This window comes from Triticum dicoccoides, chromosome 7B (assembly GCF_002162155.2).
Source record: "Triticum dicoccoides isolate Atlit2015 ecotype Zavitan chromosome 7B, WEW_v2.0, whole genome shotgun sequence".
NCBI lineage: Eukaryota > Viridiplantae > Streptophyta > Magnoliopsida > Poales > Poaceae > Triticum > Triticum dicoccoides.
In genome coordinates, this window is record NC_041393.1 from 369,411,203 (window position 1) to 369,433,408 (window position 22,206).

Genomic DNA, 22,206 nt, shown 5'->3' on the forward strand with positions numbered 1-22,206 from the left:
AGAGGTGCGTCGGCGCGCTGAGCCACATCGTGAAGCAGCTCGGCGTGGTGCAGCCCGATGAGCCGAAGCCGACGCCCGCCGGCACAGGTAGCACGCTGGCGCTCCTGGCTTTCGAGACGTTGAAGGAGAAGCTTGGCGCCAACGCGGAGAAGTACCGCGGCCAACTGTGTGGGCTTCAGGCTGTTTAACGATATAACACAAGACCAACCGATGTGTTGCAATAATAGCCCAAAGCAGATGATTATTAAGTGTACGTACTATTTTTTAGTAGTCAGCCGCTAAAAGCATTCATCTTATTCGTAGGAGCGCAAGTGCATTGATCTCGACTGGATATGATGTATACGTGACTTTCTTGTAGTTTTGCATTTATTTGAAATACAGAAAATCCGATTGACGTTTTGTATGAATTAAATATGTATTTCATTTTTAGAAGAGGTTGGCTTATATCAGTAATCCTATACACCTACGTAATTTTACTGGACCCCCAGGCCCCCACCCTTCCTCTGATTTTCACCCCGGTGGGGCCCATCCTCTCCCCTATTCCCAATCACAAAACTCCACATAAGCGTATACGTAAAAACCTTACCTAACCTTGCGTGGGTGTAGCATTGACCATCAGTGATATATGCACATATGTAACCATGTGACATACTCCCTCCGTCCCAAAATAAGTGACTCAACTTTGTATTAAAGGGAGTATATAGTAATCAATTCAAACTATTCAAAAGTATATGCATATATGTATCTATGTATGTAATCGAATGAAGGGAATACTATGTTTACGAATGAAATGCAATTCAAGGGTGCGTGGTTTAGAGGAATATCATATGAAGTTGAGCTGCACATAAGGTACGTAGGTTCAAAGATTGACATGACATGAAGCATTTTTGTTTCAAAAAAAAGAGCAGAAAAGGCAACATCAAGTTTTGTGCAGCCATCAGCCATGCATCTCAGATCAACAACATCACAAAAATCTGAATGAGCTAATAGAACATTTACTAGAAAAGTATCCTCGGAGATTTGGACCAATATAAACTCCAACCAGAACAAGCAATTTTGCACGTCTCATGTAGTGTAACGTTCTACCAGAATGGCACCACATAGGAAAATGACATCCAAGTCATATGTTTCTTTTGGTTCACCATCAGCAGAACATGCTTCAAAATCATCACTACTGTATGAAAAAGGCAAGGGCAGCAAACACACATGCTATGTTCATTCCAACTAAAACAGAGCGAGCGAATATAGATCCAATAGGAAATAATGTTTGCCTGAGATGACATGCCAATGTGTGATTCCATGTAATTTCACCTGTAGTGGGACCTGAATCATCAAATGCCTCCATTGGCCTTAGTCCTCATAAATGACACGCATCTGATCAGGCCTTATGCCACTATCAAGCAAGAACTGATTCACCCAAGGTAGCAGCTCATTTCCCTCCGAGCATATGATTTCAACAATCTCAAGCTGCTCACATGTAAATGATCTATCCTCCAGCTCGCCAGTGATTGCACGTATAACCCCATTTTCATACCAATGCTGGCAAATAAAAAGGAACAGTTTTATCTTTACAGTAAATGCACCAACATTGATTGAAGGATAAATGCTACGGAGAAGACCATATACCTCGTTTAGTTCAAGAGTTAGCTTCTTAAGACTAGGTGAGTTCTGAAGGAAGACTATCAGTGCATAGAAATCCCCATGCACACACCAACTATGAAGCGTCAGGTCTGTAAGATTACGAAATGTTGGGCACCATCTGTAATTCTTTTCAATCTCCACCTGCAAATGATTGAAAGGATTAAGACAGAACATTAAACCCATTATGTTCTTCCATTTCTTTTTTCTGCTTCAACGAAACTTGCCAAAATATCTGGAGGGAGTTAACAAAATGTGATTACTCTTCTGACCGTGCGCCGTTGAAAATCTTAAGAGCTATAGCTTTGGAGCACATTGAATATGAATAAATCACAGCACAAATAGAGATCATGTTAAACAAAATAACTGTATTAGGGCATCTCCAGCCGTTCGGCCCCCCAGGGCGCCTAAATAGAGCGGCCTGGGGGCGTGCCGGCGCTAGTTCGGCCCTTGGGGGCGACCTAGCTCCCAGTCACGCCCCCACGCGCCGGCCCCAGGATGCGGGAAATTTAAACTTGGTCGTTCCCGCTCTCAAAAGACGCCGCAAATCCGGCGATCGGACCTAGTCTGGCGTTACAAAAAACAGAGCGCCGCCGCCGCAAGTTCGCGTGCGCAACGATTCACTCGGCGGGGTCGGCTCCAGGCGTTGGCGGAGTCAGCGTGCGCGGGCTCGTCGGTGTCGGAGCTGCTTCGGTGCTGGGCTGCGTCGGCGCGGCTTCGGCACTGCTGGGCGGCGATGTAGAGGCGTCGTTCGGGCTTGGCGTCCGTGTGGTCGTGGGCGTCGTCGTCGTCGTCAGCGTTGCCGTCGGCAGCTCGTTCAGGATGAGGCCGCGCTGCACCAAGTACCACGCCTTGAGCTTCTCGTCGTTGCTCTGGAGCATGTCCGCCCCGCCCATCAGAAAAGCCATGTCGGTGTTCCTCTTCTTCACGGCGACGTTCGTCCGGAGCAGGTCGAGCTTGATGGCGCTGTTCTTCATTAGCGACGACCACCGCGCCTCAGTCTTCTCTTCGCGTAGGACGGCCCGGGCCTGGGCGTCGGCGAGGCAATGCTCGATGGACTCCTGCACTCGTGCGGTTGCCGCGTCGGCGCTTTTCCCCTTCTTTGCCAATTTGTGGCCGTCCGACCGCCCCTCTGACGCGCCCGGAGTCGTCGCGTCCGGCTTGTATGTCTCCTTGGCCTTGTCGAGGGCACGTCGGACTTCCGCCCACTTCTCGCACTTGTCAATGCGCTTGTAGACGTGGAGGTGCTTGAAGTCGGCGTCTTGGTTGTCGCCCCGATACATGGCGAACATACGCAGCAGCTGCGCGGAGGGACGAACAGTTGGCGGGCGGCGGGCGTAGGGGACGAAGATATGCGGGCGAACGGCGTGCGTACCTGATCCTCAACGCTGGCGCCGCTCTCCGGGCGAGCCGCGACCTCCTCGACGATTCCATGCCATTTGTTGCACGCCAACTGGATACGCCCCCAATGGTTCGCCATCGCCTTGGAGCCGCGCTGCATGTAGACGCCTTTGAAGTAGGGGTCGACGAGCTTCCGCTCGTCGAACTCGGCCTTGATGCGGTCCCAGTACGTCTCCAAGCTCTGGTTCGCGCCGGTGGTCGGGTCGAGGCAGACGACTTTCCATGCTTCAGCGAGGCATTCCTCCTCCTTGTACGTCCACTTGATGTGCGGTTCGCCTGACCTAGCCGCCCGCTTCTTCTTCTTCTGGCGCCCCTTCGTCGGAACAGGAGCCGGCTCCTCCTCGTCCTCCTCCTCCTCGTCCTCCTCCTCCTCCTCGGGTTCCTGCTTGTCGTCGTCGTAGACGTAGCCGAGCTCGGCCTCCATGTCACCGCTGAGGTCCACTACCTCGTCCTGGGTGGCGAACCCGGGAGACGCGGCGGCCGCGGTCGATCCTGTCGCGATGATGTCGTCCATGTCGGCTCCCGTGTCGTCGGCGTCGCCGAGGTGCGAGAAGGGTAGCGGTCCACGGTAGAGATGGGGCGTCGGTGTGGACGCGTAGGCGGCGGGCGGCGAGTAGTTGTATGGAGGGTACTGCACGCCGACGAAGGCGGGCGAGGGCGTGCGCGTACGGGGTGACCATGAGGGAAGGTCACGTTTTCACGTTTGGGTTGAACCCACCGTGCGCGTCGCCGTCGGCGTAGCCGGGCGACGATGAACCCCATGGAGATCCGGCGCCTTGCTGTCCCCAGGGCGCGTACTGGGCGTGGCTGACGACGGGTGGATTCATCCCCGCCTGGTCGACCGATGAGGAAGACGCCGCCGCGCGCGCCGCGTTGTCGCGGGCCTTCTTGGCTATGGCCCTGTTCCGCCTGTCGGCGGTGACTGCTTCGCGCCGCTGAACTTCCACCCTCCACTCGGCGTTCGACAAGCCCGGTGGCTTCGATGGCGGCGCCCTCGGCTTCCTCTGCTTCGGCTGGGCCACGACGCCAGTCGCGGTTGCCGCCGCGCGCGGCATGCGTACTTCTTCGGCGGCATGGCGTACTTCTTCGCGGCGAGCGGGAGGGGGTTTGGCGGGAGAAAGGGAGAGAATGGCGGGAGGAAGGCGAGAGATGCGAGGGAAAAGCGTCCAGAAACGGCGGGAAAAGGCCCTCGGGTCGCCTCCAGGGCGGGCCCACGCGCCTTTTTCGCTTGTGCCGGCTCCCCAAGCGCCCCCCAGGGCGCCGGGTTCGGCCTGGGTCCGCCGGCACCAGTTTTGGCCCGAGCCGGCGAAAAACGGGCTTCTGGGGGCGCGACTGGGGCCTTTTTTTGGCGCCGGCGCGGCAAAATCGTCTGGGGAGGGCCTGTTGGGGGCGCGGCTGGAGATGCCCTTAGACAATCGTATACTTATTTTCTGTTCCTCGATAGTCATGGAGCACGTGTGATTAAATCAGCATGGTTGCGTCACATGATAATCTGTTGCTTTGGTCCAATCTGTTTGTAGGAGTTGGCAATGATGGTAACAATTGCTGAAGCACTTTACATTAGTATATGCTGATGAAGCTATATTATAACCCAGTTATTGCACTAAGAATGAGCATATGCAACTAAAAAAAAGCATATGAAATGAGATATTTTGGTCAACAATTATAATCCACTTATTGCTCCAGTTTAGTATGAAAACCTTAGATATTTTGGTCAGTAATTTGATGAATCTACAAAATGGGCATATGAAATGGAATGTCTTGAGTGTAGACAGCATTAGTCATCCTATCAAGTGGTTAGGTTTGCACTTATGGTACGCAATGACTCTTCCAGTTTAACAATAAAGACAAAAAATGTGCTTACATGGCAGATTATATAGTATAGGTTAATATCTAGAGAAACGCGATCTACCAAAAAAAAGAAGGTTTCATAGACAGGCGTGTTAAACCTAGCAGCTCACCTTTTCGACGCCATAACAGAGGTCCAAACTTCTAACATGAGAGAGCTCTCCAAGAAACTGCTTGATATCATCAGCATTACAATTACTGATTAACCCCCGTACAAGTACGATTGACGCCGTCTCTAGAGATGTCATGTTCTTTAGTATAGGTAGCCTGGGCCCAGAAGGACTCCCGTCGACAGACAGAGAAATGAGCTTTGGAGCAGAAATAGAAGGCTGGTGATCATGCTCAGGTCCGTGGATAATGTCATCAGTGAGGGTCAAATACTTCAGTGTATTGGAGAAAATATCACGGTGCTGAATGCTGGTATTCGATACGAATAGATCCTCCAATACTGGGCAGCCCATGTCGAGGTGCTTAAAGAAACCTTGGAGCAGAAAAGCATGGCAGATGTGCAGTCTTTTCAAGTACGCTGAAGTGAATACCGCAGGAGCGACATGCAAACGATCGTTGTAATCTACAACCTTGACAGCCTGAGCCTTGTACTGTAACGCATGGGCGATCCATAGGTTGGCATCGGCGGAGTCATCTTCAGGGTACTCGGTGTCGGTCGGCAACCTGTACTCGAGCCGGAACGCCTCCAGGTCAACGGGTCTACGGAGCATCAGCAAACGGTTGACGAACTTCTTGAACTCAAAGTCGTCTTCATCATCATCTTCATACGGCACGTCTGCGAATTCCTTGAAAGACACGTCGATGCAGGGCACCCACTGCCAGAGGTCCCGCCAGCGCCGTGCCAGCACGCATGTCTGCACAGCTTCGCGTGAGCGCAGATGGGAGAGAACATGGATGAGGAGCTCGTCCGGGAGGGCGCTGATCCTGTCTTGCATGCTCCCGTCGCCCGACGCCTCCGCCATGGGGTCAGAGCTCGGAGGCGTTTCGTCGAACAGGTTGTGTGCAGGGAGGCTGCAGCAACGGAAACTAACGAATACAAGCCGTGAATTCACAGCTCGGGACAAGATTTGGGACGGCAAGAAAGAAGAGGAACGCGGAGAAACAAATTATCAGGAAAGAAATGTCGAGGGAATCAACGAGGGGAGGTGAAAGGGATCCACAGCATACCTCCGGTGGTGCGCGAGTGCGCTCAACTCTGCCCCACCCCAGCCGGATCCTCCAAGAAGGAAAGTCACTGTGCTACAGTGCTCGTCTAGTGTAAAATGAAGAAGGAATGTTAGGGATTATTAGCAGGTTATTTACTTTTGATAATTAATGTAAATATAAAAAATCCAAAATCAATTTTATCTCACCATCAACTGCTTGTATGTAATTACTATGAATGTACATCCTAGATATGTTATTTAAAAATTAATTTAAGTTATTTTAGTCTTAATTATATGAATTAACAGAAGGAAAGTTAGGATACTGTAACTTTTCTAACATTCCTTGTGTATGTTAGAGGATCCCGTTCCCCCGAATCCGGGTGGAGGCTGTGCCTCGACCCAGCCTTGATAAACAGTAAGCATCGTCACATCAATCGTCTAGTCTTTATTTGCAAAGAGAGCACTATAATAATTGCCGAGTAAAGTGAAAAGAACACATATACTATGGTTTTTGCGCCTTCCCGAAGAAGCGGTACTCTCTCGGTAACAAAATTACAAATCACCCCGTCAAGTAAAACTACTTCCTACGTCTTAAAATAAATGACTCAAAGAAAGTATTTTACACAGATTTAAAAATACCATAGATTTTTTAAGCGATTCGTGGATTCTGTACAATCAGGCGCATGTATTTGACGGTACCGGGGTCGTACGCAGTCGCGGAGCTACACTTGAAAACCTGGGCAGGCTAAACTAAAGGAAAGTCTCACTGTTTTACTCCGATGACCCATTTTGCTCTCATATCTTGCTGAATTTTCACTGAGCTGGGCGGGCCATAGCACAATATTGCTTGGCCGTAGCTCCGCCAGTGGTCGCACGATGCACGGGAGACTCCCATAAAGTCTGCTGCACAGCTTAACCCCCATCGTAATTTGCATCCATAAAAAGGCTCTCTTCCTTCGTGTCGAGGGTCACCATCTCGCCTCTGGGGCTCACCACTGCGTCGCGTGTGTGCATCTATCAACCCAGTGCCACCCACACACACATCCTTCCCGTGGGCACACATACATTCTCCCTGTGCTGGCAGCCGGCCTGCACCTCGTTGGAGCCTTCACCGTCAGGCCCTAATCTCCCCTCTCTCGGCACCTCGCCAGAAATGCAGTAATTGACGCTTGCATGAAGTAATTCATGCCTACAAATTAAATGTAATTTATCTTGGAATTTGGAATCCCGACACTGAACCTGCATTTTCACCAAGAGTAAGTAAAGAAATTGTAATCTATATTAAAAAATGCAACCCATTTTATATACTACCACATGTAGGGAGGAAGAAGAGAAGAAGAAAAAACAAATCCTAGTTATGCACTCGTCAGCTCCATGCGCCGCCCAAGATTAATATCCCTAACCCAGTGCTACCTCCGGTTTCACTACAACATCGATTGATCTAAGGACGCCTTTGCTCGAGCGCTGGAGGATGAAGGAGGAGGGGAGAAAGAGATGAGCGAGGGACATAAGAGATGAGGGGAGGGGCACAGTGATAGGTGCAGGGGTCTCCCGATCCTTCGAGATGATATTATTTCACATGGTCAAGGAGTGCATTGTGTGTGCAAGATTACCCGCTGACTTCATGCCCTAAGTTGTTCTCTAATCCAATTCTTGCATTGCTCATTATTTCCCTTTAATGCGAATGATATACTAGACCTTAATGCATGATTTATATTATTTCACATGATCAACTTCACTCCTACTACTAAAAAAGAATTTATCCTAATTAGAACTTTAATGATGATATCAGGTGCATATCATGGAAAATTGTAGTACTTGGAGAATTTTGTTGGATGACCGAGGATCATCATCTTGTAGCATGGTTCTGGTTTCCTTTTTTTTCAGCTCAGTTGGCCCTAATACCTACAATTAAGTGCATTCCCTGTCACGAGGTAATTAGTTCCTTTCTTGAGCATTTCTCAATGAAAACTTTAATCCAAGAACTGAACTTGATGAAGGGGATTATATGGGTAGACGAGTCCTAGCTTGCAACTGAAGAAAAGCTCCTTTGCCTTTCATAGCCGCCGCCGGTTCGCCCTGTCCCTGATGGCCTTAGGGCCATGGTTGTGCGGTGGGTCCAGGCCCTTGCCGGCGGGAGGGCTCTGATTTTAGATATCCCTTCGATTTTTGTTTGGGTTTGTATCATGTTCAGGAAGACGAGACAGCGGTGGCTCCCTGAAGATGGAGTAAGGTTCTACCCGCCTAACCCTTGTCTCGGTGGTGTGTCTAGCATCGTCAGTGGGCGTGTGAAGATGTGTCTCCTGCAGATCTGTCCTTGGCGGATTTGTTCGGATCTAGTCGTAGTTCATCTACGTTGGTGTGGCTTTAGGTTGGACCTTCCGATCTACGCTATTCTGCACTGGTGACGTTGTTATTCTACTACATTGGTCCTACGGGGCCTTAGCACGACGACTTCCTGACTGTCTACTACAACAAGTTTTGCTCGACTCCGGCGAGGAAGGGGCGCCTTCGGCTCGCTTCAGTGCTTATAATCGTCGCTAGATGGTCTGCGAATCTGAATGTAATTTTTATCATTTCAGATATTCGTTGTCCTGCCATGATTGAAAATGAATAGAACGGAAGTTTTTCAACAAAAAGAAAAAGTTGATGAAGGGAAAGCACCTAATATATTGTGAATAGTTTCCTGCGACGAATGGAAATTGATGGTTTATCATTTTATATTTTCATGATTTATCAATCTAAATTAAATAGTTGATGTAATTTTAAAATATGTATGGATTTCTTCCGCTTCTAACATTTTTCTTTCGATTCGTATTAGTCAAGATGCAACTTGGAATGTCTTCATGATTTTCAACATCCTATTAGTCAAAACGTGCATTGCATGTGCACGCTTGCTAGTTAAGTAAAAATGAACACATGTCCTTACGAACTCGCCCATGCAGAAAAATAAAATTACAATCCAATCCTTGAGGGAGCCTATAAGTCTTCTTTCTCCTGCATCCATCAGTGGTGCGCCGTGTGCATAGCTCGATGCTGCCTCTCGGACTCCGCCTCAAGGGAGCAAACATTTTTTACTCGGGAACTTGTAGACTAGGAGAAGAAAATGCCGAGAAGAGCTCATAGAAACTCCAAGGACCATGCGTTTCGACCGAATCTGGACGGATCCATCAAAAACCTAAACCGACCGGATCACAAAAAACCCGCCGCAGACACAACTCCATACGCCCTTTGCATGCCGGGGCAGCATACCCTGTTACGCGTTCACCTGAGGGTAGTTACGATCGAATGTGAAGTCCCGCCTGAACCTGAGGAGAGCCGAGGCTTGGCCTGGGAGACATGGAGCTGGGGTGGTGGTTTGGTTGCTGTATGCTGCGGCAGAGGTGAGGGACGAGCGGAGAACTTGTGGAGAAGGTCGAGCAGCAGCAAAAGGTTACCGGAACTAGCTATGGGAGCCATTGTTAGCATACAGTTTATTCAGTTTCACATGGCTCATATATAGGCCGGACGACCTGCTGTAGTTGTAGACCGACGAGCCTGCGCATCCTTTTCCCTTGGCGTATACGTTTTCTCTTGGCGTATATACAGTTCAGATTCCAGTTGTGTGGATATAAAACCTTGGTGGTCAGACCGTTGCCGTTGCGCATCGGGCATGGCCATAGACTCTGACTCCAGTTGTGTGCATATATGTAACCTGGTCTACATTAACAGCAGAGAAGAACGAGGGCCGTGCATCACAGACTCAACGGGGTCAAGAGGAGGGTACAAGGACAACGTCTTATTCAAGAGACTCACCAGACACGTTCAAGGACAGATTAGAAGAGCCTTTTGCTAGCTCCGCCAACACCACGAGCACAACACAAGCATTTTCTTTCAGAAACAGCAGAAAAGGCAACATCAAGTTTTCTGCAGTCATCAGCCATGCAACTCAGATCAATAACATCACACATCCATGAAAAAAGTGTCACTGGCGATTTTGAGCCATGTGCATGTATGTCAAATGCAGTGTAATCTTCCCCCACACGAATTATGGCATCGCATGGGAAGATAGCGGTGTGTTTCTTTTGGTTCACCGGCCGCAGAACATAGTTCAAAACCAACACTATGGGATTCTACTGTGTGAAAAGACAAGGGCAGCAAACACACATGCTATGTTCATTCCAACTAAACCAGAGCGAGCGAATATAGATCCAAGGGGAAGCAATGTTTGCCTGCCATGTGATATGCCAATGAGTGATTCCATGTAATTTCACCTGTAGTGGGACTTGAAACAATCGGATGACTCGCATCGGCCTTAGTTCTGGTGACTGACACGCATCTGATCAGGCCTTATGCCACTCTCTTCTACCAAAAACTGATTCAACCCAAGTAGCAGCAGCTCATTTCCCTTCGAGCATATGATTTCGACAATCTCAAGCTGTTCACATGTAAACGATCTATCCTCCAGCTCGCCGATGACTGCAGATACAACCTCGTTGTGATATCGTGGCTGGCAATTAAAAGAGAACAGTTTCATCTTTACTGTGCATGCACAAACTTTCACTGAAGGATAAATGCAATGGAGAAGACGGTATATACCTCGTTTAGTTTAAGAGTTAGCTTCTTCAGATTAGGTGAGTTCTGAAGGAAGACTATCATGGCATATAAGTCCGCATGCATGCACCACCTATCAAGGGTCAGGTTTGTAAGATTGTTGAATGTTGGGCACCATCCGTGATTATTTTTCACCTCCAGCTGCAAATGATTCAAATGTTAAGACACAACATAAACCCATGCCGTATTCTTCAATTTCTTTTTTCTGCTTCAACCAAACTTGCCAAAAATATAAGGAGGGAGTTAACATAATATGATTACGTTTCTGATTGGTTGCCGTTGAAAATCTTAGAACTATAGCTTTGGAGCAAATTGGATATGAAAGAAAAAAAATCACAGCACAAACAGAGATCATCTTAACAAAATAACCATATTAGACAATGATATACTTATTTTTGTTCATCGATAGAGCCATGGAGCACATGTGATTAAAACATCATGGTTGCTTCACATGATAATCTGTTGCATTGGTCCAATTTGTTTGTAGGAGTTAGCAATAATGGTTTCAGCAATTGCTGAGGCCCTTCACATTAGTATATGCTGAAGCTACATTGTAACTCAGTTATTGTACTAGTTTTATATCATGAGAAAACTAAGATACTCTGGTCAACAATTTGATGAATCAACAAATGAGCATACGAAATGGAATGAATGGAGACCAGACAGCACTGGTCATCCTATCAAGAGGTTTGATTTGCACTTATGCTATGTAATGAATCATCTAGTATAACTCGGAAGGGCTAAGGCAGAAGAAGAAAAAAACATGCTTAGGTTGCAGATTTTGGTATGGATAAATATCTCAAGATCAATGTAATCTACAAAAAACCAAGAAGCATACCTGTCTATCCCCATAATAGAAATCCAAACTTCTAACACCAGAGAGGCCCCCGAGAAACTGCCTGATACCATCAGCATCACAAGTTGTGATATCTCCTTCTGAAAGCAATACTGATGCAGTCTCTAGTGATGACATGTTCTTTAGTATAGGTAGCCTGGCCCCGGAAGGACACTCTTCGACGGACAGAGAAATGAGGCTTGGAGCAGAAATAGAGACTTGGGCATCGTGCTCAAATGAGAATGAGAACCCGATAGCATCAGAGAGGATCAAAACCTTGAGTGTGTCGGAGAAAATGTCAAGGTCCTCAATGTCGCAGGTCGATAGGAAGAGATATTCCAATGCTGGGCAGCCTTTCCGGAGGCGGTCAAAGAAACCTCGGATCAGTTGAGCATTGGTAATGTGCAGTCTTTTCAAGTACGTTGAAGTGAATACCGAGGGAAGAAGCTGTAGAAGTTCGCTTTGATTGACAATCTTGACAGTCTGAGCCTTGTACTGTAACGCATGGCGGATCCATAGGTTGGCTTCATCAGACTTAGCACTGAGCCGGCTGACCCCGACCACCAAGCTGTACTCCAGATGGAACTCCTTCAGGTCTACGCGTTCACGGAGAATCAGCAAATGGTTCACAGACATCTTGAACATCTCCTCACGCTCCAAGTCGTTTGCAGCAGCCCTGTCCTCAAATTCCTCGAAAGACACGTCGATGCAGGTCACCGACCGCCAGAGGTATCGCCAGCGCCGTGCCAGCACGCATGTCTGCACAGCTTCGCGTGAGCGCAGGTGGGAGAGAATATGGATGAGGAGATCGTCCGGGAGGGCGCTGATCCTGTCTTCCATGCTCCCGTCGCCCGACGCCTCCGCCATGGGGTCAGAGCTCAGAGGCGTTCCGTCGAACAGGTGGTGTGCAGGGGGCTGCAGCAACGAAAATGAAGAAATACAAGCCGTAAATCCGCAGCTCGGGACAAGATTTGGGACGGCAGGAAAAAGAGGAACGCAGAGAAACAAATCCAGAAAAGAAATGTCGAGAGAATCAACGAGGAGAGGCGAGAGGAATCAAGAGCATACCTGCGGTGGTGCGCGAGGGCGCTCAACTGCTCCACCATCTATGATGCAGTGTGCCATGGCTTCAGTGCCTATGGTGCAATGTGCAATGGCTCCAATGATGTATTCATCAATAAAAAGCTCTCTTCCTTTCCCTGTCGAGGGTCCCTACCTCGCCTCTAGACCTCACCACTGTTTCATGCGTGTGTCTCCCAAATCCCAGCGGCACCCATACACATCCTCCTTGACCTCGCAGTCGGCCCACACCTCACCAGAGCCTTCATCATCAGGCCCCTCCTGATGGCTCAACAGGCATTCAGTAATTGACGGTTGCATGAGGTAATTTGTGCCTAGAATTTGAGTGTAATTTATCCTGAAATTTGGAATCCCGACACTGAGCATGCATTTTCACCAAGAGTGAACAAAGAAATTGTAGTTTATATTCCAAGACGTAGCCGATTTTATATACTACTGAATGTATAAAAATGAAGAAAAGAGAAAAAGAAAGAAATCCTGGCTATGTGCTCCTTAGCTCCTATGTGAAGAATAAAGCAGGGGGAGAGGCGGTCTGACTATGTCGAGGCCGCGTTCCCCAGATGTGGTGGTGCGACAACCGTGGTCTGTGGGGGTGGTTGCTCTGAGCAGCTTGGGCGCGGGGTGGCTAGGTCGTGCAACATTTCTGCACGAGGGAGAGATGTGGCGTGGGGAGGGGGGAGGGCTCGGAAGGTGGTGTTCGTGGACTAAAAAGTGTGTGACAGAGCAGATGAAAGTCTCGAGTGTGATGATCTTGTTGCGTGAGTGTCGAGCTTCAAATTTTGCGTAGACTCCTATGTAGTGCATGCATCTTCAATGTTGCAGAAGCATGCCATGTATACTCCTTCCATGGTAGTCACGACTTCTTTACTTCAGCAGTGGTGGGACTCGACTAGTTTGGAGCGGGTTACCGTTGGTTTGTATGCGCTTGGTTGGCGCGCCGTCAAGGAGAGTGGGTGTGGTCCTGCCGGGTTTTGCGTGTGCTTTGACCTTGTGCTGAGAGTGGGTGTGACCCTGTGGAGTCTTTGGTCGAGTGGCATTGTCCTTGGTTATGTCGGTTTTCAGCCATTTTTTTGTATTTAATTGAGCAACAATCTTGTTCTTAATCCTATATACTTAAGAAATTCATCCCCACTATCTTATTTGCTTTGACATGCAACCTATCCACATCATAAGATAGGTTCACCATGTAAAAATGCTTTCCCGCCACTAACTCTTCATGCGCATGATCACACTAACTCTTCATGCACATGCAGTCTACCACAAATAACCATCAACTATTTTTTTCATGCATTATCAAGCAACCACGTCATCCTAGGTTTCTTTTGCTATCTATATATGTCTTAACGACATCTGTTCCACTCCAGACATTCAACACGAGTGCTCATCCAACCATTTGATTAGACTTCATGCGTTGTTAATGCAATTATCTCATTCTGAAAGCCCAAACGACTGTATTTTCTCATTAGCATTCTCTTGTGCTTCCTATACACGTCTCTTTTGCTCCCCACAGCCCACAGAATTGCGCTAAAAACTCCAAGCAACCTTTTAGCCCAATTTGATTCCATTGCGTACATAGAGGTAGCTCATCAAGTTTTTTTCTTTTTTAAGAATCCACTGTTCCCATGCAACCTTTTAATCTCATTTTGGTTCAATTTTTTTTCAACAACTTATATTATGTTTCATATACTTTCTCATGTTTTAAAACATCAAATTATTTGTTGATGGTTTTCATAACAACGCACAAGGTATCAAAGCTTTTACCTCATGTTTTACCTCATAATAAAAATGTCAAAGCTTTTACCTCATGTTTTACCTCATAATAAAAATGTCAAAGCTTTTACCTCATGTTTTACCTCATAATAAAAATGTCAAAGCTTTTACCTCATGTTTAAAAAAATTGCATTATGTCATCTTCGGTGCAAAATCGTCATTGATTAGGTGCACCACTTGTATTGTTTGGATTATTATCTTTTTTTCTTTATAACAACTAGCGTGCAGAGAGTTGACAAAGTGTCTATTACTAAACTCGTACTGCCGGTAAACTCTCCTCCTCATGCATGCCACTCTGAAGCTAATCTAGGAGTACAAGTCAATGCTAAGTTGCTGACATCTGCGAGTAAAATTCTCCCACCCGCAACACTAGAAAATGCACCAGGTCGCCACCGTACCTTCTATGCATATCTACTGCATGATAAGGCCCTCGCCGTGATCGGCGTCGGCTCTCATTCCTCTGCCTACGACTACGAAGTAGGAAGCGGCGGAAGTCTTCCAAGCAGAAGCAGCTAGCCTAGCTCCATGGCTTCGTTCGGGCCGACGGGCTTGCCAAACTCAGAGCACCTGCGGCACACCAACAAAGGGACGATGATCTTCAGCTACACCTGCGTCGGCCTCACGGGCGCCGCGCTCTTCTCCGTCGCCTTCTTCTTCTGCTATCAGCTCCGCAACCGGGCACCGGTCGCGGCCGCGGGAGCGGAGACCGGCCGCCGCCGCACGGTGGACCTTGCCAAGCTGCCGGAGTTCGCGTACACCCACTCCGCCAGGCACAGCGGCAAGGAGGGCGGCGGGGAAGGCGCGCAGTGCTCCGTGTGCCTCGGCACGGTGCAGGCCGGCGAGATGGTGCGGCTGCTGCCCTTGTGCAAGCACCTGTACCACGTGGAGTGCATCGACATGTGGCTGGCGTCCCATGACACTTGCCCGCTTTGCCGCGCGGAGGTTGAGCCCCAGCCCCCGGAGGACGATGGCCAGCCCGAGGTGACGACCGAGCTGCCGGTCTAGGGCGCCGGCTGGTCGCCGAAGTTGGCTACCGCAAGGTGCATGCTAATTTAGTTTGTAGCTTGTCGCCTGTGTGTTAGTTCTGATCGATACAGCATGTAGTTGTAACTTGTAAATTCCTCCGTATACAAAGGAAAAATTGTTCTGGGTACAACGGATACTGCAAAGATCACCGCTCCTCTTGTGTATTACTCCCTTCAAGAGCATAGAAGTTCGAAAAAAAAAGAGCATAGAAGTAAACAGGTTAAACTTCAGAACACTAAAAGTTTCTAAATTCATCCGCCAGAAGTTGTTTTCAGCAGCTGTGCAATTAGCTGCACCTGCATCATCTAATTCAATTTGACACAGCTGATCGATCTTTGAATTCTTGAAGTCATTAACCAGCCGTATGATTGCACTTTTGCACTGGCTATAAATTCCCAAAAATGCACTATCACTATTTCAAGTTCATGAATAAAATATATTTTATGAGAAAAAAATAAAATACCTGTTTCAAAATAATCACTTCCTATGTTTTAAAATGAATGATACTCTACAAAGCGAAGCAGGCAAATCCTTTCCGGCAAATATGCTCTCTGGAGTTTCGCTGTAATCTCTCTTTTCTCGAGCAGGCAAATCATTGTTTCCTCCTTTCTGGAGTTCCGTTGTAATCTCTCTTTTTACCACCTGATCACCTAATCAAATGTTTTTCATATGCTCTGTGCTAAATCAATGAAGCCGGTGAACCTAGACATTTCAAAAATAAAAAAGCGAGCAGGCAAATTCTCTAACATGACTATATTACCCATAAATTGGGTCTAGAATTTAAGAATTGGAATTGGATTTCATAAATATTCATTTGAGTGCACAAGAATTGGAATCATAATTTTCAAACCCAGTCCAGTGAGTTAGAATATGACTAACAAATTCTTTTTTTAGTGGCAGCAATCAAATAAAATGATGGGCCCATGTACACTTTTGGGACCAACATGAATAAATGGAGTAGCCAAAATGCTCCTCTATGCACCAAGTCATCTCCAACAACAACAACAACAACAACAACAACAAAACCTTTAGTCTCAAACAAGTTGGGGTAGGCTAGAGATAAAACCCATAAGATCTCGCAACCAACTCATGACTCTGGCACATGGATAGCAAGCTTCCACACCCCCCTGTCCATAGCTAGCTCTTTGGTGAGCACCAAGTCATCTCCAAAAGTTAAATATAATTTTGAAAAAATTTATAGTGTGAATGTGAGATAAAAATTGAAAGACCAATGTTTTGTGAAGTACTCTACCCCTCTACAACTATGTGGGGCCTACTTACACAAATTGTGTAGCGAATAATATCAAGGTTGCTCCTCAACATGTAGACCATGCAATACAATTTCATAAGAATTGTGGAAATTCTATATTGTGAACAATGTAAAAAAAATCTGAAGTTTTAGGAAAGCTCACACAGGTTGTACTTGTACAGGCCAGCCTTTTGATAAGCGCAAAGTAGCTTCGCCATATGTGGAAAATATTGCTCAAATTTTAGTTGATTTCGAGTAACTTTTTATGTGTAAACATGAAAATTAATTTCTGAACATCAAACTTCCATACAATGGATAACCTCCATTTCATGTGAAATCCAAACATTAAATCATATTAGAATTGGATCCCCCCCCCACCCCCACCCCCGGGCAAAATAATAGTTGGATACGAAATCCAACTGAATGAATCAAATTCAATTCTTGGGAGGCAAATGATTTTTAGGATCGGTTATATTGAAATAATACAGTTTGGTTCTCATAAAAATGTCTCATAATCATATAATATTGCACTTGTGTATTTTAAACTACGGGTTTGCCTACACAATAGAGGGAAATTAGGAAAATATGCTGCTGGGGGTACAACCCGGCAGGAAATCATATAGTGGTGCACATTCTTTTCCTCTCTCTTGCCCTCCCTCTCTATATATCCAAGAGATGGAAGGGCAGAGCATTTTTGTGGTTTTTTTTCATCAAAGAGTTAAACAATGAAGATAGACGGCTCACCCTTTTTCTCTTTGCGTGTGCATAGCTAGATGCAATGCATCTCTACTACTTGTCAACCAGTTCACTCCCTCCCACCACGTATGTGCACCAAAATTTATTCATCCTGCTGGGGTTTTCCCCCATGAAGCCATATTGGCCGCACCTTTCAAGTACGCCTCTCAATCAAATTAATTTACCTACCTTTTGTAGCACTACATCAACTCCACCTTAATTAACTTACCTTTTGCAATAACAGGGGATTACACTGCTCAATTCCATGTCATATTTCACCTTCCCGTACGCTGCTCAATCACATTAATTTACTTACCATGCATGATCCATACTACCAAATTTATTGAGATAAAGACCCAGTGGCAACACACAGGCACACTAGTGTAAGAAAAAAATGCAAGAGAATCTATGATTTGCCAGAAAATTTTGAAATAGAGGCCTAATAAGATTCTTCTTTTTTTGCGAGAAAAGAGGCCTAGGATTCACAAGTTTGTAAGATGAGTAGTTGTCATGCTTCTGTCTTGTGTAGTTCAGCAGAGGACGTACGTGGCTACCCTTTGTATCTAAATATAAGATGTTTTTGCAATTTGAACTGCTGAAACATCTTATATTTAGTTATAGAGGGAGTAACATTTAAGCAATAGCCGTTGGATGGCGGCACGGTGATGGACGGTGGATGAAGGGGTGGTGCAGTGTCCCGATGATTATACCGGACAAACAAGCAAAAATGAGCGGCAGCTGCCATCCATTTCTTTCGCTCATATATAACCCTTGCCAATTTAGATAACAAAAAGAATCCAAAATATTGGGATATGCTGCTACAAAGGGGTATATAAAAGTCGCTAAAAATTAAATTGACAGACAGAAAAGAGACGTTGAATGCTTCCACTCTTGTGTTAAAAAAAAGAGCACGTCATACGGCGACCTCTTCAACATGTAAATATAACACAAGGTTACTTTAAAAAAGGGAACATAAGTTATGTTTGCATGTCCCCGCCTCCAAGCAAACTTCGGTTGACAAACAAAGGAACGTATCACCTGACCTATACGACCTTCGGCCAGTTGCTAAAGTCAACTAGCACCGTACGTACCAGCCGTGATGGACGTTAAACCACACATAAACAAACCTCTCTCCATTATATAAACTTGGTTGAAAATTCAAAACTTTGTTCCATGCCCACAGATTCATCGTTATCCACAGTGCCGGTCCGTTGAATTCCACACTGCCCTCTTGTATAGTACTCCCTCTGTAAACTAATATAAGACGTTTAGATCACTAAAGTAGTGATCTAAACGCTCTTATATTAGTTTACAGAGGGAGTACTACTATAAACCTGAAGCAATAATGAGTCGTATAATACTAGGCAAGCTAATTCTGACTTGTGAAAGATTCACAGCACGTACCATGCCGCGTCTGCGTGCACACATGCCGGCTGGCAGGGCCACTCGAGATCGATGCACTTGTGAGGAAGACTGTAATAGAAGATGTTTTCTTATAACGTAACAGAAGCAGCTGTTGCACATGAACCATCAGATCTCGAGTGGATGCTCTAGATTGGGCATTTCAGAGCTGGTGGAGGGATCTGTTTTGTATACAAGTATTAGTCAGGGTGGTTTTCGTGAAATAGACATAGCTCTCTGCCAGCTGCTGCACGGTCAATCAGGAGCATTGGTCCAAGATCCGACGGTTCATGTTTATTTCATTTTTTTTGTCTTTGCCGGAAGAGTTGCTTCCATCTATTGCTTAAAAAAATTGGATTGCAGTCTTCCCTTGCAGGCTTTCAACCTTTCGGGTTTGCCCATTTGGTTAACAATAATGCGGAGTAAGAGATTTAACTTTTTGTCTCGCTTTATAAATAAAACAAGGGGACGCTAGGCATTAGCCGGCTGATCCCGAGCGCGGATCCGCCGGTCTAACAGCCGTTTGATTAGTCCCTCTGATTTGTAACACGTCCGTTTGATCTATTTCATTTTTTAATTAGCCATTTATTAAAGTACGGACTCACCCACCCTCTGCATTCTTGTATTATACTGCACCACGAATACCCGCAGCCCACCATGACCAGTAGCATTGCTGACGTACACCTCCCTCAAATGAAATAGAGCAATGCCGACACTTTCTACTGTTTCGTCACCGTTGGAGTATCTCTCCCAGCACCGCTGGAGTATCTCTCCCGTGCCACTGCTTACTCACCTCGTGTTGCAACATGAAAACTACACATACATCATTTATTTGATTTCCCCACAAAAAGCATTTAATTTGATCTTTTGCAACAAGTAAAAACCACGGCACTTCAAAAGAATCATTAAACTAAATAAGAATCACTAAAATGAAAATAAATATATATTCTTGACCGGATATAGCAACAAAAAGATCAAAACATGTTGGGAAACGATTATTTGGCTAGAGGTGAGAAGTTTTGCTATGTTGCGCGACTTGCTTTGCAACAGATGGTCCGACTTTCGCGTAGAGAAAAAAAGTTTGGTGGTCGGCTTGCAACAGAGACAGCTAATCTTGCCACATCTCACGTCCAGCCTTGTAGCACGACAGTACGACCTTGCTGCAGGAAAAAAATGGATAATTGGTTTTATGCCCCTAGTTGGGTCACTTTGCTCGTTTTGGTTTTCAAAATGATGGTCAAATGGTCAAAGGGCAAAATCATACGGCGAGCAAAGTGGTTTGGGCAGAAACGCGTGTTTTCAAAAACTAGGGGTAAACCAGCCGAATGTGACCAACTAGGGGCATAAAATCAATTATCCCCCAAAAAATAGTTGCAGCAGGAACCACAACATCATGAGTCCAGCTGCGGCGGCTCAGTTTGCTACGTGCACGACCAATTTCACAGGATCACGCGACCGACTACCTTGCAGCTCGATGGAAAGGCTTTGCCGTAGAGAAAAATGGCAATGGCCAGACTCGCATCATCACGGTCCGGTTTGCAGCGTTGCCTAGTTTTTGCAGCACGGTGGTATGACTTCACAACAGAAAAATAGTAGCAGTCAGACTCGCGACATCACGGGTCCGGAGCATCACCTGATTTTTGCAACATGACAATACGACTTCGCAGCAAAAAAGCATATAGCAGTTGTCGGACTTGCAGCGTCCTCCGATTTTTCTACTATGGCGGTATGACTTAGCAACACCATGGATTTGGCTTTGCAACAACATCAGTTGACCTTGAAGCCGGTCAACCTTTGTAGCATCACACATATGACCCATTTTGCACTTGAGGTTTCACTAGTACGCGTCGGTCCTAAACAAATGGTTTTTAACCCCTTTCCGCGACGACATTTGGAATCATCGCCAAGTGAGTGTGTGCGATAGGGGAGGGTCCTTCCCACACGACCCAGAAACCGTCAGGGATATGTCCTCCTGGCACACACGCTCGGCAAAATGAGGTCGTGCGCGACCGGCGAGCGCTCAAATGTGGAAATACATACAGTAGAGCTAAAAAATACAATTATATGACGAAATTGTTTCCGGTCACAAGTACATCCTACACAGTCAGTCCCGGCTAAACGTTTCCGTTCGTATGTACATCCCGCATAGTCGCTCCAAGTAAAATATTTCAGTTCACAGGTACATCACACACAATTTTTTCCGTTAAATCGTTTGTGATAGTGTTGCCATTGCACACGATATTATTAATTTTATCGTTTGCGTCATTGAATGCATCACACACGATGTGTATAAGAAACTGTATGGCAAAGGCTGTCCATCACACACACTTTTTATGTGGTAAACGTTTGCACAAGATGGCCTAACGCAAACAGTTTTCAAGAGAAAGTCGTGTGTGTGCAGTGGAGATTGATCGCACATGTAGTGGATCCTAGAAACATTTCTGATCTCCACGCATATCGCAGACGTTTCGCTTTCGCAAATCGTGTGCAATGTAATCCCTAATTAATCCAATTAATTCCTAATTTAAAAATCACATGTTTTGAATTTGAAAGTAGGCAATCACTTACTCCCTCCATTCCTTTATGTAAGGTGTATTATTTCCGGCACGGTGACCAAGGCACATAATTATACACATGTTAGGACGAAATTAACCTTGGCAAAATCATTGATTAGCGGCAACTAAATCATTAGGCAAGGAAAGTAAGAGATAAACACAATCAGGAGAGAGATACTTTCCTTTTTATTTTTACAATAGAAGATGCATGCAATCAGGGAATAGATACTCTCCTTTTTTTGAAGGGGTAGCGATGGAATTATGAGGAATTAGAAGAAATGCACCTTACATTGTGGAATTTTATCAAAAAACAAATACACCTTATATAAAGGAATGGAGGGAGTATTTCATATCCAACCATGTTTATTACAAATATAGGTTCAACCACGAATCCATAATTCGATGCACAGGTACATATACTGAAGAACTACAGAAGCACCAAGTAAAGAATGATGAACCACAGTTGTACTAAAGACTGTAAAGAGAGAGGTGAAAGACATTCTGGTTGCTGGAGAAGGTGAAGCGGAATGCCCATATTGTGCCCTCCTCCATGCGTAATGCGCGCACGACTCTAGGCCAACCCCTTGTGATGGCTGCCCGTCCATCCTTCACTGTCTTCATTAGGACTTCTCGATGCTCATTGTAGTCTGGATGAAATACTTTAACCTTCATTGTGTGTCCATCAATCATGTACTTTGCAAGGTAATCTTGAGTGAACTGCTTCGGGAACCACTGAGAACGAAAAAGATTCAGACATTGTTGTCTAACAACTCATTATGGGCAGTAAAAAGAGAAGGATGCAGAGTTTGTAGTTACCATACTACAGCTCACTGTTGTGTCGGATAAAGCATAAACAAATAATTTGCTTGCCACCATTCGTATCTTTTTGCTAATAATCCTTATCAATTTCCTTACTTGATG

The 22,206-nt window shown here is 46.0% G+C and overlaps 3 protein-coding genes across 5 annotated transcripts; 1 reads left to right on the forward strand and 2 right to left on the reverse strand.

The window, feature by feature from the left end:
- Nucleotides 1-1,031: 1,031 nt before the first annotated feature.
- On the reverse strand, nt 1,032-6,139 carry LOC119342236 (putative F-box/FBD/LRR-repeat protein At1g78760). 2 transcript variants are annotated; one of them, XM_037614081.1, is made up of 4 exons: nt 6,064-6,139; nt 5,001-5,907; nt 1,627-1,782; nt 1,032-1,539 (listed from the first exon to the last, which is right to left on the reverse strand). In XM_037614081.1, the coding sequence occupies exons 2-4, from the start codon at nt 5,856-5,858 to the stop codon at nt 1,351-1,353; spliced, it is 1,203 nt and encodes a 400-aa protein (XP_037469978.1). In that variant the 5' UTR covers nt 5,859-5,907; nt 6,064-6,139; the 3' UTR covers nt 1,032-1,350. The 2 variants fall into 2 exon arrangements, with proteins under 2 accessions (XP_037469978.1, XP_037469980.1); XM_037614083.1 differs by having other exon boundaries at nt 5,001-5,922; nt 6,064-6,131.
- A 3,789-nt stretch (nt 6,140-9,928) lies between these two features.
- Nucleotides 9,929-12,675, reverse strand: LOC119337769 (F-box/FBD/LRR-repeat protein At2g26030-like). Of its 2 annotated transcripts, none has more exons than XM_037609950.1 (4): nt 12,538-12,675; nt 11,473-12,384; nt 10,620-10,775; nt 9,929-10,499 (listed from the first exon to the last, which is right to left on the reverse strand). In XM_037609950.1, exons 1-4 carry the CDS (start codon nt 12,592-12,594, stop codon nt 10,401-10,403), a joined length of 1,224 nt encoding a protein of 407 aa, XP_037465847.1. In that variant the 5' UTR covers nt 12,595-12,675; the 3' UTR covers nt 9,929-10,400. The 2 variants fall into 2 exon arrangements, with proteins under 2 accessions (XP_037465847.1, XP_037465846.1); XM_037609949.1 differs by having other exon boundaries at nt 9,929-10,530; nt 12,538-12,673.
- Nucleotides 12,676-14,754: 2,079 nt separating this feature from the next.
- Nucleotides 14,755-15,486, forward strand: LOC119340952 (RING-H2 finger protein ATL39-like). The gene has a single exon (XM_037612853.1). The coding sequence runs from the start codon at nt 14,845-14,847 to the stop codon at nt 15,322-15,324; it is 480 nt and encodes a 159-aa protein (XP_037468750.1). The 5' UTR covers nt 14,755-14,844; the 3' UTR covers nt 15,325-15,486.
- Nucleotides 15,487-22,206: the final 6,720 nt, after the last annotated feature.